Source organism: Equus przewalskii, chromosome 24 (assembly GCF_037783145.1).
Source record: "Equus przewalskii isolate Varuska chromosome 24, EquPr2, whole genome shotgun sequence".
NCBI lineage: Eukaryota > Metazoa > Chordata > Mammalia > Perissodactyla > Equidae > Equus > Equus przewalskii.
Window position 1 is genome coordinate 6,547,449 of NC_091854.1, and position 16,758 is coordinate 6,564,206.

At 41.9% G+C, this 16,758-nt stretch overlaps 1 protein-coding gene across 16 annotated transcripts in view; it reads left to right on the plus strand.

Moving 5' to 3' along the window:
- Positions 1–15,578, plus strand: part of BCAR3 (BCAR3 adaptor protein, NSP family member) — a 191,149-nt gene extending 175,571 nt beyond the window's left edge. For all 16 annotated transcript variants that reach the window (XM_070592608.1, XM_070592614.1, XM_008533154.2 and 13 more), the window contains 4 exons: positions 2,856–3,027; positions 5,803–5,914; positions 11,408–11,620; positions 14,954–15,578. In XM_070592608.1, the coding sequence (XP_070448709.1) occupies positions 2,856–3,027; positions 5,803–5,914; positions 11,408–11,620; positions 14,954–15,135 (679 nt within the window). In that variant the 3' untranslated portion in view covers positions 15,136–15,578. The remainder of the gene's footprint in view (positions 1–2,855; positions 3,028–5,802; positions 5,915–11,407; positions 11,621–14,953) is intronic.
- The last annotated feature ends 1,180 nt before the right edge of the window (positions 15,579–16,758 follow it).

Here is a 16,758-nt window from a genome sequence, read left to right on the forward strand (position 1 = left end):
CTCCAGGCATCCTCTTCCCGCCCCATGTGCTAGGGGGCTGGCTTCTCAGTTCCACTGACTTACTATCTATTGTCTGGGCCCAGTGGTCACTGTTTCAGCGGGGATGAGCTGAGCTATGTCACCGCACTTCCCCATTTCGCATGTGATACGTTTCAGCCTGAAAACTCCCCAAGTTCCAGGCTGTGTTTTATCAGTGTCATTAGGTGTGTGGATGTGGGTTCTGGGCGCAGGCTGAGGTCGGCCGGCTTGGAGCTTCCCTTTAGGCTGTTTTCTGACTTCCACTCTGTCTAATTCCGTTTCCTCTTTGTCCTGATTGCCACTTGCCTGGGGTCTCTCTCCTTGGCTAGTTTCCTGTCTGGGTGGACCTGTGGGATCCACCTGCTAGAGCCTGGGGAGCAGTAATCTTCATTACAATGTGTTTACCAAATAAAGGCCATGGTTCTAACAGCCCTGAAAGGTCAAATGACATCATCTTTTTGTGTTTGAGAATCAAGTACAAAACCACCTGTTATTTTTATCTTACCACCTCACCCATTCCAGGCCTACAGAGTGGAGATGTCCTTCGTATAACATTTACTGCCTCCTTGCCAAAGACTGGAGCTTCTGCTACAGACTTGCCATGCTGGGTGGTTTTCCCATAGTGGTATATGCGGGAGGTCTTAGGCAAATGTTGGTTGAATGAATGGATACAATTACCCAATTAACCGTTGATATAATGCCAGGTCTTAAAGAAGTAAAGAACCTGTCTTTTATTAAGAGCCATTAAAACATAGGGAAAAAACACTGAATAAAGAATAGGGGCCAGCCCAGTGGCATAGTGGTTAAGTTTGCATGCTCTGCTTTGGTGGCCCGGGGTTCCCCGGTTCGGATCCTGGGTGCAGACCTATGCACTGCTTATCAAGCCATGCTGTGGCAGGCATCCTGGGCAGAGATGGTAGCTCAGGGCTAATCTTCCTCATCAAAAAGAGGATTGGCGATGGGGCCGGCCCGGTGGCACAGCGGTTAAGTTCGCACGTTCCGCTTCTCAGCGGCCCGGGGTTCGCTGGTTCGGATCCCGGGTGCGGACATGGCACTGCTTGGCAGCCATGCTGTGGTAGGTGTCCCACGTATAAACTAGAGGAAGATGAGCACGGATGTTAGCTCAGAGCCAGGCTTCCTCAGCAAAAAGAGGAGGACTGGCAGTAGTTAGCTGAGGGCTAATCTTCCTCCAAAAAAAAAAAAAAAGAGGATTGGCGGCAGATGTTAGCTCAGGGCTAATCTTCCTCACACACACAAAAAATAGATTGAGTGCAACATGGGAAGTTTGTTTACTATTAGTTAAAAGAAACATCTAAAATGTTTGGCGCAATCTCAACACTTTGCATATGGCTAACAAAACTCTTTGATAAATACAACAGATAATAAAAATATGCTTTATGCTAGGATCCATGAATTAAGAAAGACAAGAAGTCAGGAAAAGAGATAGAGACAAACAGATGAAATGGACCAAACAGAGAGGGAGAGATGTGCACATAGATATAAGAATGTTGCAGGAACAACAACTCTTTGCTAGGTGCCTGCCAGTCATGGGCACTTTAATTACTTTTACACCCACACACAGTCTCTATTTCCCACAACAACAACAACCCTTGTTCCCATTTTACAGATGAAGAAATTGAGTGGAGCAGTCAGCTTACAGCCTAAGGTCCCACTGGAGTAAGCACCATACATACGTATATGTACCAACACAGAGACAGCAGAGCTCATGACTTAATTAAACACTGGAGAAACTAGTACTGCTAGCCTCTGGATGAATCATGACACCCTTGGTCAAGGAGAGTGAGAGAGAGAGACCAACACACGTGGGCGCAGAGAAGCACAGCCGTGGAATAACATCCTTAGCTGTGAACTTTCAGGACAAGATGGCCTGAGTTTCAAAGGCGTGTTGTCGTTTAGTAACCACAGTTGTGAATCGGGGCTTCACCTCAGCACTTGTACACAGGCTGGAAGAAATTTAATTGAGGCCGTTCTGGCCCAGTGCAGTCAGACCCCCGGCCCTGATTTACAGAGGGAAGTCTGTGCCGCCTGCTAGCAAGAACGAGGCGGCTCTGCGACCCCGTTCATATTAGTCCTGTTGTCATGTAGAGAAAAGATCACTCTGCTTCCTGTTCTGGGTCTGTGAGGTTGACCCGTGTTGTTCAGGATGAGAAAAGGGAGGATTGTTGGCAGATACAAGATTTCAATTTTATTGAGGTCTGACCTTATGGGGGAAATTCCTGCTGGTCAGCTATTCAGTCTTTGTCCATATCTCCATTCACTTTCTGGCCTCTTGCCCAGAGTGGCAGACACTCTATTCTTAGCTCCTCGTTCCTTCCTTTGTTCTGGCACCCATGTCGTCTTCCTGGATCAAGCGTATTCTCTCATTTTTCTGTCCCCTCCATTCCCCAGTCCTGGGGGCTCAGTGAAGGTGTGCAGGGCTCACCCGAGGAAGGGATCCCCCAGTGTGGTGGGGGACCTGGTGTCTCCTTGGACCTCTCATGGTGGAAGGTACAAGGAGCTATGTGCATGTCTCAGCAGCCTTGTCCAGGAGGGCCCTCTTCATGCCCCCGAGTCCAGGGCTGAACACGGCCCTGTCCTGGGGCATCTGTGGGTTTTGACCCTGCAGAGTGCATCCTCTGAGGCCTCGCCCAGGCCCTGCTGCAGTCAGCCTGGTGGTCTGTCTGTTGAATTCAACAGCCAAACTGTCTGAGCTGCCAGTACATCCCAGAGCGATAGCAGCAAATGGTGCAAAGTCAGTCCTTTTCCTGGCCAGTTTGGTTTCATTTCCTCCTGGTCCTGTTGGCCTCAGGCCTGACCGCTGATCTCTTCCCTCTCAGACACAACACGATGGCCATCGGCATTGCAGTTGACATTCTGGGCTGCACAGGCACTTTGGAGGACCGAGCATCCACCCTCAATAGGATTATCCAGGTGGCGGTGGAACTGAAAGACTCCATGGGGGACCTCTATTCCTTCTCAGCTGTCATGAAAGCCCTGGAAATGCCGCAGGTAAATTTCCACTTGCTTTGTGCCGCCCCACAGGCCTGGGTGTGCTTAACGTTCTGCAAAGTGGTCTGCAAACCCATGCTTAGCAAATCACACTCTTTTGGTTATTCTTGAAAGGTGAGGTCTTAATGGAAGCTGCTTTGATTTGGGGTGACCAAGAGCAGTGTCCTCAATGTTTTGGCTGTTTTTAAAAACAGCAGATAATTGCTGACAGCCCACACTTTTCTCTTTGATGTCCAATAAGAAGAGTCGTCATCAAGAACTATCGCTATTCCTGAAGAACCAGTTAGGAAGGCTGCGTCTGGCTCAAGTGTGTTGTGTAGGAAAGAGACTGCTTCTGTCCGGGTCACTGGGTGTGTGGGCAGTTTGAGGTAATGACTGAGAAACTGAGTTTGGGGAGCTTATATCTGAGAATCCCTGGAGTGGTGTATCTCAGACTATGTTCCTCAGGTCACCTAAAACAGACTCTCCTGTTAAAAAATTCAGCTTCCTGGCCCATCTGCCATATAACCCGCCAATGAGCGTTTCTGAAATCAAGCACTTTGAATTTCTCTGCTTTGATGGGCTGTTTTTAGGATGAGCGTCAGAAGTGAAAACCTGTATTTGAAATCAAAAGGACCTCACAGAGGAAAGTGGTCCTGTTGTCTCGATTGCCTTTCTGTTCCGCCAAGCCCTAGGTGCCTGGAGGACTCTGAGTAGGAGATTACAGTCCTGCAAACCCAGTCTGCAACCTGTAACACCAACCGCTGGTCAGTTAGCTTGGCTGTTTCATAGCCGCAGACTGTCTCTGAAATCCTGCCGGGTCCTCACTGAAAACCCAGCATTGCCATTGGGGAGGACAGCTACAGTCACGTGTCCTGCAAGTCAGGGCATGTTGGGAACGTAATTTCCTTGCATTAAGGCAACGTCATCTTAAAAATAAGAAGTTGAACAACTTAATGCCTTCACTAGGAAATCTGGGGGCGGGGGGGTGGTCAATTCCAGTTATAATATTCCTAGAGCTCTCAAAACTCTTTAGATGCACTGGAATTTTGTAGGGTTGATATTTGAAATAAGAAAATTCAGTCATATTTTCATGATATACTACCTTTTATTAATAATAGGGGTTATAATTATTCATTCAGATGTTTTCAATTTGCATCATATCTATTTCTTCTTATTTAAAACTACCTATAATTTTGAGGGCTGAGCCAACAGGCTGTGTGTATACTCCTCCAGCCCAAAGCTTCCTCTGAGAATAGTAAAGGGGATGTTTTGTGACATTACGTGGTTGTTGTCCATGACATCAGACTCAGAGGTTAGGGACTTATCCCAAAGCACCTAAACATGCCTTTGTAGGTGGCCCCTCCCCTCCAGCAGCATCAGACTCTTCCCTTCTGGCACCTCAGCAATGAGGGGACATAGTCCTCCAGGCTTCTTCAGGGCCCTGGGGTGGGAAGTGGCAGACCCAGGGAAACCCTGAGAATCACGTCATTTCTGTGTGCCATCATCCAAACCTGCCCCTATACTACAGCCGCATGCGCCACTTTCTCTTCTCAGCTTCCAGTATCCAGAGAGAGCATCCTGGAGACAGGTCTAGCAAGAGACAAGGGCTTCTTTCAGAAAGGCAGTGCTTCAGGGAGGAGGGAGAGAAGACGACTGTGAGAAGAGAGGGCAGCTTGGTGGGTGGCCAGAGGAAAACCAGCCCACATCCTTTCCTTCCCAGCAAATCTGCTGGTGCTGATCCCTTCTCGCCTTCCTCTTGGAATGCATGGGGAGCTCTTAGAGGCCAAGGAAATGAATCTCGGCTCTGCCATTTACCAGCTGTGCAACTTTGAGCACGTTACCTACCTTCTGGTTTCTAATCTCTAAAACGAGCCCAAAATACCTGCCTCATAGGGCATTGTGAGGGTTAAATGAAATTCCTCAAATACCTGACACAGAGCTGGCTCTCATTCCTGGAATATGAGTGCCCTTCTTCGCTTCCTTGTTTCATGTAGAAAAGTTCAGACTCAGGCTTTCTGGTCGTAGGGTTTGAGTGGGGGACCATTTATCTTAGGGCAGTCAGAGTCAATGGCATATGTTGGTCTTGACTCAGTTGTTCCAAAAAGAATGAAAAGGAATGAGTAGTGGCCTCATATGGTCTGGGCAGTCTTCTATGTGCCTCAGACATTATTACTTACGAGTAACATTAAAATGCTGTACATTACATTCCTATATCCTGACATCAGTATAACCATTATGGACAGTTGGCAACTCCTATCAGAATTTAAAATACATGTATTCTTTCATTCAGTAGTTTCATTTCTGGAAATTTATCCTCCATATATTTTCACATATGTACACATTTACAAAATATGAGGTAATTTTGTAATAAAAAATATTTTAAAAACTTACTATAGGAGACTAGTTAAACTACGGTTTATCCATGAAGTGGAACGTTATGCAGAAGTTTAACAAAATAAGTCTGTTGTATGCTTTTTTATATGTACGTATATGGAATGAGTTCCACGCAAGGAACAGAAAAATGTGTAGTATGATACGCATTTATTTATTTTAAAAGGTATAGACACACGTGTACCTAACAAGAAATTGATGAGATGCATTGTTCCTGGGAGGAGCCATTAAAGCAATGCAGAATGGGGTGGGGTTGGCAGATTAGCTGTTTCTCTGTACTCTCCTTTCAACTGCTTTGAATTTTTTTTACCATGTGCATCTATCACCTATTCCAAAACTGAAGCAAAAAGGTAGTTTAAAAAAGAGCCTCTTCCAAAACGATAACACCTTTCTTTCTTCCAGATCACAAGGTTAGAAAAAACGTGGACTGCCCTGAGGCACCAGTACACCCAAACTGCCATCCTCTATGAGAAACAGCTGAAACCTTTCAGCAAAATCCTGCACGAAGGCAGAGGTGAGCCCAGGGTCAGCGTGAGTGGGGCTGCCCTGAACGTTAGGTTGTCTCTCTTCTGGTTTGATCAAAGCATTTAGCAGGGGATATTATGAGGCCCCAGGTTAACTGCAGGATTGTTGATGGGGGTCACCAAGCTTTTGTCAGATGACAACATCACTCGTAGAAGGTCTGTAGTTACCAAAACAAGACATGGGCTATCAGTCAACTTCCTGTGCTTTTTTTTTTTAATTATTTGTTTTATTGAGGTATGATGACATTACATTATAATAGTTTCAGATGTGCAACATAAATTGTAAATGGCATTGTTTCCTTAATTTCTCTTTCTGATAGTTCATTATTAGTGTATTGAAATGCAACAGACTTTTGTATATTGATTTTGTATTCTGCAACTTTACTGAATCTATTAGTTCTAATGGTTTTTTGGTGGAATCTTTAGGGTTTTCATATTTAAGATCATGTCATCTGTAAACAGTGACAGTTTTACTTCTTCCTTTCCAATTTGGATGTCTTTTATTTCTTTTTCTTCCTAACTGCTCTGGCTAGGACTTCCAATACTAGGTTGAATAAAAGTGGCAAGAATGCACATCTTTATCTTGTTCCTGATCGTAGAGGAAAAGCTTTCAGCTTAAAACGCCATTGAGTATGATGTTGGCTATGGCTTTGTCATATATGGCCTTTATTATGTTGACATACATTCCCTCTGTACCCGCTTCATTGAGAGCATTTATCATAAATGGATGTTGAATTTTGTCAAGTACTTTTTTTCATCTATTGAGATGATTATATGATTTTTATCCTTCATTTCGTTAATGTGGTGTATCACATTGATTGATTTGTGGATGTTGAATCATCCTTGCATCCCTGGAATAAATCCCACCTAATCATGGCATATCAGCCTTTTAATATATTGTTGAATTTGGTTTGCTAATATTTTGTTGAGGATTTTTGCAGTTTTTAGGGAATATTGGCCTGTAATTTTGTTGTGGCGTCCCTGTCCGGTTTTGGTATTAGGGTAATGCTGGCCTCATAAAATGAGTTTGGAAGGGTTCCCTCCTCTTCTAGTTTTTAGAAGAGTTTGAGGATTGGTATTAGTTCTTCTCTGAATGTTTGGTAGAATTCACCAGTGAAGCCATGTGGTCCTGGACTTTTGTTTGTTGGGAGGTTTTTGATTACTGATTCAATCTCCTCACTAGTAATCAGTCATTCAGATTTTCTGTTTCTTCATGATTCAATCTGGGTAGTTTGTAAGTTTCTAGGAATTTATCTATTTCTTCTAGGTGGTCAATTTGTTGGCGTATGATTGTTCATAATAGTCTCTTAGGATCCTTTGTATTTCTGTGCTATCAGTTGTAATGTCTCCTCTTTCATTTCTGATTTTATTAATTTGTGTCCTCTCTCTTTTCTTTGTGAATCTAGCTAAAGGTATGTCAATTTTGTTTATCTTTTCCAAGAACCTGCCCTTAGTTTCATTGATCTTTTCTATTGTCTTAAGTCTCTATTTCCACTCTGATCTTTGTTATTTCCTTCCTTCTACTAACTTTGGGCTTTGTTTGTTCTTCTTTTTCTAGTTCTTGAGGTATGAAGTTAGGTTGTTTATTTGAGAGTTTTCTTGTTTATTGATGTAGGCATTTATTGCTATGAACTTCCTTCTTAGAATTGCTTTTGCTGCATCCTATAAGTTTTGGTATGTTGTAGTTCCATTTTCATTTGTCTCAACGTGTTTTTTGTCTGCTCTTTGACCCATTGGTTGTTCAGTAGCATGTTTAATCTCCACATATTTGTGAATTTTCCAGTTTTCTTCTTGTAATTGATTTCTAGTTTTATACCATTGTGGTCAGAGAACATACTTGATATCTCAAGCCTCTTAAATTTATTAAGACCTGTTTTATGGCCTAACATATAATCTATCCTGGAGAAAGTTCCATGTGCACTTGAGAAAGTGTGTATTCTGTTGCTTTTGGATGGAGTGTTCTGTATATAACCTGTTAAGTCCATCTGGTCTAATGTGTCATTTAAGGTTGATGTTCCTTATTGAGTTCTTGTCTGGACGATTTATCCATTGATGTAAGTGGGTTATTAAAGTCATCTACTATTATTGTATTGCTGTCAATTTCTCCCTTTAGGTCTGTTAATGTTTGCTTTATATATTTAGGTGCTCCTGTGTTGGGCATATAAATATTTACAAATGTTATATCCTCTTTTTGGATTGACCCCTTTATCATTATGTAATGCCCTTCTTTGTCTCTTATTACAGTCTTTGTTTTAAAGTTTATTTTGTCTGATATCAGTATTGCTGCCCCATCTTTCTTTTGGCTTCCTTTTGCATGGAATATCTATTTCCATCCCTTCACTTTCAGTATGAAAGTGAAGATTTAGGTTTGAATGCAGTCTAAAGCTCTACATTTTTTATTCTCCCCCCTTGCACGTTTAATGTTTTTGATATCACATTTTACATCTTTTTATCTTGTGTATCCCTTAAGTAATTATAGTAGTCATAGTTATTTTTACTACTTTTTTATTTTAACCTTCATTCTAGCTTTATAAGTGATTAATCCACTACCTTTACTATATATTTACCTTTACCAGTGAGATTTATACTTTTATATGTATTCTTGTTACTAATTAGTGCCCTTTCTTTTCAGCTTAAAGAAGTCCCTTTAACATTTCTTAAAGTCTACTTTTAAGATTCTCTTATCTTTAACTTTTGACATGTCAATTATAATGTGTCTTGATGTGAGTCTCTTTGGGTTCATCTTATATGGAACTTTCTGGGCTTCCTGTATTTGTTTACTTCAACAAGTTACGGAAGTTTTGCCACTATCTCTTCAAACAAGTTGTTTGCCCATTTCTCTTTTTCTTCTTCTGGGACCCCTTTAATGTGAATGTTAGTCTGCTTGATGTTGTTCCATAAGTCCCTTAAACTAACTTTACTTTTTTTCATTCTTTTTTCTTTTCACTGCTCTGATTGGGTGAGTTCCACTGCCCTGTCATTGAGTTCACTGATTCTTTCTTCTGCTTCATCTAGTTTGCTATTGAATCCCTCTAGTGTATTTTTCAGTTTAGTTGTATTCTTCAGCTTTATGACTTCTACTTGGTACTTTCTTCTTTTTTTGTGAGGAAGATTGGCCCTGAGCTAACATCTGTTGCCAATCTTCCTCTTTCTGCTTGAGGAAGATTGTTGCTGAGCTAACACCTGTGCCAATATTCCTCTATTTTATGTGGGACACCACCAGTGTGGGTTGACGAGTGGTGCTAGGTCTGCGCTTGGGATCCAAACCTGTGAACCTTGGGCCATCAAAGCAGAGCATGCAAACTTAACCACTACACTGCTAGGCTGGCCCCTCTACTTGATACTTTCTTATATTTTTTGTCTTTTTGTTGTTCTCATGGTGTTCATCCATTCTTCTCCTGAGTTTAGTGAGCATCTTTATGACCATTACTTTAAACTCTTTATCAGGTAAATTACTTATCTGTTTCATAAAGGTTTTTTCCTGAGGTTTTATCTTGTTCTTTTGTTCGGAACATATCCCTTTGTTTCTTCATTTTGGTTGACTCTCTGTATTGGTTTTCTTGCATTATATAAAACAGCCACAGGGCCAGCCCGGTGGCGCAGTGGTTAAGTGCACACGTTCTCCTTCTCGGCGGCCCAGGGTTTGCCGGTTCAGATCCTGGGTGCAGATATGGCACCGCTTGGCACACCATGCTGTGGTAGGCATCCCATGTATAAAGTAGAGGAAGATGGGGATGGATGTTAGCTCAGGGCCAGGCTTCCTCAGCAAAAAAGAGGAGGACTGGCAGTAGTTAGCTCAGGGCTAATCTTCCTCAGAAAAAAAAAGAAAAAACCCGCTGCCTCTCCCAGCCTTGAAGGAATATCCTCGTGTAGGAGATGAACCTTGTCATTCAACCCTGCCTTAGCTCTTGGTCATCAAACCTTTGTGATTATCCAAACAGTCTATTTTGTTTTTAATGGCTCCTAGTAGTTGAGGGTGTGCCAAGACGTGTCAGTGTCCCAAAGCGGGTAATCTCAGTCAGCACCTAGATTCAGCCTAATTGGAAGCCAGACCTTCAGGCAGCAGCTTTTTAAGCATGAAAGTATATGCAGTCCTGTGGAATGGCAAGCATAAGCCCCACTGGCCACCAGAGCCAGACGATCTGGAGTTGCCCAGATAGAGGCTCCAGATGAGTGTATAAGCTCCTCTTTGGCAGATACCAACAAGCTGTAGTGAGATGGAGGGAGGCTGCAAAGATGGCGTCCACCAGCCTCTGTTCCCTGAGAGCACTTCTGCAGGCCCCTAAATGTGTGCCAAACTAGAAGGCTGCCCCTCAGGCTGAAGCTCCTGGACAAGCAAATAGGCTGCTTTCTCAGAAAGAGTGGGGGTCTGTTTCAGTCTGCTGTCTGTGCAGTGCCCTGGGGGTGGTAGTCTGCCAAGAGCTTTCTTTCCGATTGTTACAGTCCTGTGGGAGCCAGGGATCAAGGGGCATCCCCTGGATGGCAGCCACAATAAAACAGGGCACCAGATGCATGCAGGAGCTCCCCTCCAGGAGATACTGGTGTTCTGCAGTGTGGCAGAGGGAGAATGCGAAGATGGCACCCACTAGCTGGAATGAGGCAGGGAGAGATTGTACAGATGACGCCCACCAGGAAAAGAAAAGGAAAGAAAAAAGATGGTGCCCACCAGCTAGAGTGTGAAGATGGCACCTGCCAGCTGGAACAAGACAGAGAGAGAGCATATAGATGGTGCCTGCAGGAAAAAAGGGAAGAAAAAGAAAAAAAAAAGCCTACCATTTAAGAAAACAAAGATGGCTCCTGCTGGCTAGAGCGAGACACAGGGAGTGTGTGAAGGTGGTGCCCGCCAGCAGGAGGCCTCGAGATTTGTGCTAAATTAAATGCCTCTCCCTCAGGCAAACACTTTAAGATTAGTAAATAAGCCTCATTCATGTAAAGTCCGAGCTCCTCTCTATCGGCTGCCTCTATTACACTGAGTCCTCAGGCGAGTGAGTCCACACATGTGAACCATTTAAGAGCTGTTTCTCAGATCATTATAGCCTTGGGGGTCTCATAGATGTGAGCCCTGTTGGTTTTCAAAGCTAGGTATTTTGGGGGCTCATCTCTCAGGTGCAGATCTTAAAAGTCGGGGTGTCCCATGTGGTGTTCAAACCCTCTGCTCCTCAGGGAGAAGCTGTGGGTTTTGAGTTCCCTCCCGATTGTAGGTCGCCATACCAGGGATGGAGTTTATGGTGAGATTGTGTCCCAGCCTCTCCTGCCCGCTTTAGTGTGGTCCTGCTCTCATTCTCCCGATGTGTTAGAGTTGCTCAGACAGTTTTTAGGGGTTTTTTTTCAGGTGAAGTTGTTCCATATTTTGCTGTAGATTCAGTGTGTCCATGGGAAGAGGTGAGCCCAGGATTCTCCTATGTCACCATCTTGAACCAAAACTCCCTGTGCTTAACTTTGAAAAAAAATATGATAGGAAAACTTTACCCTTTGTTTCTTAGAGTCCACATGTGTTCCCCCAAACCATGTATCAGTTCCACTGCTGATGCCTCTTGTGACCTTAATGGAGCGCCAGGCTGTCACTTTTGAAGGAACTGACATGTGGGAAAAAAATGACGAAAGCTGTGAGATTATGCTGAACCATTTGGCAACAGCCCGACTCATGGCAGAGGCTGCAGATAGCTACCGGATGAACGCTGAGAGGATTCTGGAAGGTAAGAGCTGTTTTTGGTAAGCTGCTCTCTGCATAGTAATTGGAATCAAGAAAAGAAAGAGCATGAATGCCCTCAATTAGAAAAAGACCAAGTAGGAAAGATTAAGGCATGGGAATTCCATTTCCTATATGATTGATCATTACTTCCTTCTAATTCCTAAATGACTCAAGGATCCCATTTCTTCTTTCTTCTTCGGTGTTCTGTTGTGTCAGTGGTATAGAAAAAACAGGAAGTGTCATGGAAGAACTGATCAGCTTGCCTACCATTGGTCCCTCTAACAATTGCTGTGAGAAAAGGTGGTGGGCCAACATGAGGAGTTGGAGTTCTGTTTGAGTTCATTTATCTGCATTCCTGTGTCTTCCCAGTTACCATGGGAAGTGAGCTCCCCTGCTCTTAGCATCAGAGGGTCCAATGGGGAAAAGTACAAACCACAATTACTTGAGTTTGCAGTAAAGTGTGACCTAAGGAATGGCCCACTAGGCTGAAGAGGGAGGTGGGGTACAGATGGAAAGGCCTGCCATGTAGGGCTGTGGCTGAAGAGCCAGTGAAGTTTTAAACATGGAAGGATGTCATCATATGGTCAGATTTATGTTTTAAATCTGGCATCTGTGGAGGAAGGTGGGAGGGCTGAAGTAGACAAAAAGACCGTTTAGGAAGGAAGTGCAAGAACGAGGGCTTTACCCAGGCAGTTAGCAGGGATAACTATTTTCTCTTCCTCACTATAAAATTTTTAAAATTCTTCAAGGGCTCAGTCTGTTCCATAACGTTAAGAACTGTATGGGGCAGGAGAAGCCTATTATTTCATCTGAAAACAAAGTTATTGTTTCAGACCCAGAATTTGGGATTAAACCATTTGCACTGTGTCCGTTGCAGTTGTAAGCACCACATACCTGTTTCACTTTTTTTCTCAGAAAGTTCTCCTGGGTTGGCAGTGTAGGACTCAAACAATAAAAGCACATAATTCAATTCACCAGATATTAGAGTCTGCTTATACGAAGCCAGTAAATATATTACATTGGATGTTGCCTAAGCCAGTATATTAAGATGGGTTTTGAGAAAAGTGTGCTTTAAGCTGTTCTACAGCAAGTCACTTTGAAGGTATCTGATGGTTCTTCTCAGTTGATCCTGCTACAGATTTATATGGCACGATCCCATTGCTGGAAGTGACTATGAACCCAGTAAGGGCAGAGATTTGTTCACCAACATATCCCCAGCACCAGCCCAGGGTAGGGGCTCAAAGCATATTAACTGAATGAATGGAAGGTGTTACCTGGCCTCTGGTTGGTTATCTGTCAAAAATATTCTGGCATCAGATAGAAGGATGGACTAGAGGGCTTCTATTATCCTCTCCACCACCAAGATACTGTGACAGTGGAAATATATTTAATGACAGAGCAGAGAAGTCCAGCAATAATCAAGGATGAGAACCACATGCCTGTAATTCTTTGGCTAGAGGTTTCCACCTCTCTAATAGAGTTGACTGAGCATCCTTAGTCTTAAGTAGACAGATCTTCTCTTACATAGAAAAGGAGAGAGAGTTAAGAAACAGGCCTGCACATATGGCTGTCAACTGATTTTTGACAAAGGTGTCAAGGTAATTCACCGGATAAAGTATAGTCCTTCAACAAATGGTGCTGGAACTATTAAATATTATATGCAAAAAAAAAAAGAATCTTGATCTTTACCTGATACTGTACACAATAATTAATCCAAAATGGATCATAGACCCAAAATGTAAGAGCTAAAGTGTAAAGCACCTATAAGAAAACAGAGGAGAAATTCATTGTGCCCTTGGCTTAGGCAAAGATTTCCTAGGATACAAAAAGCATGAACCATAATAGAAAACAGTGATAAATCGAAATTTAAAATTTTGCTCTTCAAAAGACACCATTAAGAAAAAGGCAAGCCATAGACTAGAAGAAAATATTTGGTAAATATATCTGACAAAGGACTTACATCTAGAATATATAAAGAACTCTTACAACTCAATGAGAAAACAAGATTTGAACAGACAAAAGATTTGAATAGACACTACACCAGAGGAGATATACAAATGATAACTACCTGGAAAAATGTTCAAAGCATGAGTCATTAGGGAAATGTAAATTTAAACCACAATGAGATACCACCCCACACTGTCTAGAATGACAATACTAAGAGTTGGCAGCATGTGGAGAAACTGGAATCTTCATGTTACTGGTCAGAATTCAAAATAATGATACAGCTATTTTGGAAAAGAGTTTGACAGTTTCTTTAAAAGTAAACATATATTTACCATACAACCTAGTAATTCCACTCTTAGAGAAATGAAAATACATGTCCACACAAAGACTTATACACAAATGTTCACAACAACATATTCATTATAGCCAGAAACTAGAAACAATCTAAATGTCCAACAGACGGTGAATTGATAAACAAAATGTACTGTGTCCATATAACTGAATACTACTCAGCAATAAAAAGGAATGAATTATTGATAACACACGACAATATGAAATAATCTCAAAAACATCACACTAAGTAAAAAAAGCCAGGGGGCTGGCCCCGTGGCCGAGTGGTTAAGTTCACGCGCTCCGCTTTGGCAGCCCAGGGTTTCGCCAGTTCGGATCCTGGGCGTGGACGTGGCACCGCTCATCAAGCCATTCTGAGGCAGCATCCCACATGCCACAACTAGAAGGACCTGCAACTAAAAATACACAACTATGTACCAGGGGGCTTTAGGGAGAAAAAGGAAAAATAAAATCTTTTAAAAAAAAAACAAACCAGACACAAAAAAGTCTGTAATTATATAATTCTATTAATATCAAATTTCTAGAAAAGGCCTAACAAGAGCAACAGAAAGCAGATCTGTGGTTGGCTTGGATCTGGGGTAGGAACAGGGATCGACTGCAAAGAGGTAGGAGGGAACTTTCTGGGGTTGATGGAAGTTTTCTAAAATTGGTGGTGACAGTTGTGCAACTGTATAAATTTACTGTTTTAAATCAAACTGCAGCTAAAAAGGGGGAATCATGACATGTAAATAATACATCAATAATGCTGTAAAAAAAAAAAAGAGGTCCTTTGAACACCCCTCACAGTACAACTCACAGTGGCTCATATACCCAGATTTGATTCTCTCGTGTTTTAGTGAGTTTTCATATTCCTTCTCCTAAGTGCTCAGGTGCCCGAGGGTGGGACTCTGCCTTCCCTCATATAGAGCAGATCCTATATTTTTCCTTGGAGGCATTTTTTAAAGTTCTGAGAGAAGATAAGGTTCATTTTGATCCTTCTTTAAATGAGCAAGTTTTCAACACTATGTTTTAGGCAGTTGTTTTGTTTTGTTTTTATTAGGTTTTCAACCAGATGAAGAAATGAGTGAAATCTTCAAGACTGAATTTCAAATGCGATTGCTCTGGGGCAGCAAAGGTGCACAAGTCAATCAGGCAGAGAGATACGAGAAATTCAACCAGATTTTAACTGCCCTCTCACGCAAACTGGAACCTCCTGCAGTGAAGCAGGCAGAGCTTCGATAACTCTCCAGAGAACCTGAGGATATTATTTCAAGCTTCTCCAGTTTCTTCTTTGGGAAAGCTTATCATTTGATAAAGTAATAATGTGCAAATCTGACAATATACAAGCTTTTAGTATCCACAGGATATTGAACCTGTAAATTGCACAGAGCACACTTATTTATGAACTGTTCAAAATTACTACTGATTTTTAAATGAACGATAATTTATTATTAAGGTAACTATGGCTAATGTTGATCAGCAAGTTTAAGAGAAGACCTAGCTATGTTGGCTGGTTGCTTTCTATTACCAAGGTATCTGACCATTTTAGTTTTGATTCCATGTCAGATAAGTGTAAATAGAAAAGAGTTTAAAAGCATGAGGCATTTCAGAAGGTATCAGTTGTATGATATTCTTTAAATATGAAAACTGTAAATAGTCATATGAAAATATATCTTTTTGTGAAACAATTGTATCCAGTCTCTTTAATATTAAACAACTCATCATAATACAGTAAGTATACCTCCTACCTGCCTGGGGCGCCACTCTATCTTGCTAGTAAACAAAAACTGAGTAGAATGGAAAATTTTAAGGTTTCTGGCTTAGGAGACAGAGTGAATAGTGATACAAGGCAAAGCTGGCTCCAGAAGACCTTGGTTCAGACTGAAGCTATAGTGCTTACTAGGTGTTGGACTTTCGTCAAGTCCCATATGCAGCACAGCACTGGTACAAAGTGAGCATCCACATGTTTGTTAGTATATCCATGACATCACTTCACATACTTCATGTATCATCTTCTAGGTTTTTCACTTCTCAAAGAGGATACTTTCTGGTTTATCAGTATCCCTTTCGATTTTTTTCTATTGCAGAAAATTTGAAATACAAGATTTTAAAATAACAAATTTCTATCACTCTGCCACTGTCGAACACCAATTTGCTTTTTCTTCCTGTCTTCTAAATAATTTTGGGACAATACAGCATAGTTTTATATCCAACTTTTCTCAGGTTGTGAAAATTTCTCCAGGATGTTAAACAACCTTTGAAAAAAATACGCTTCATTGGTTACAGAAGTTACACTGTACCTTAACCATCACCCTATTGATGGTCATCTTAAATATGCCTACTAGAACTAAGTATGGTCTATTTAATACAATGGAAATACTAGTTTCAAATCCTGCACTCTGTATTTCCATTAACGTGACCTAAAATGAGGCCCCTCTCCCATTTTCTTAAAGGAGCCATCACACCACTGTTTTTTTATTTGGAGAAAAAAACCAAAGCACACTTCTACTTCTGGCAATTGGTGGTTCAGATGCACTTAGAAAGCCCTCTCACTATAACTAACTAAGTCAATAATTTTTAATAAACGTACCTTTTAAGGCACCATTAAGCTTGACAGAATGAAAAAGAAATCCCCAAGGAACAATCCCGCCCTTTCACCTCACCCACCAAAAGGAACAGCAAATTTAAATCAACTCTGTGAGAGAATTTAAAAACCTGGGTGGCCCTAAAGGCAAATGCTGACATCAGCTCAGCGACTAGGAGACAGTGTCTTGCAGGAGCTGAACCTGAAATGCTTCCATTAAGTAGGGATCCTTAAAGGATCCCTATTAACAGGCTGGGAAAAAACCCATCTGCCTGCTAGCA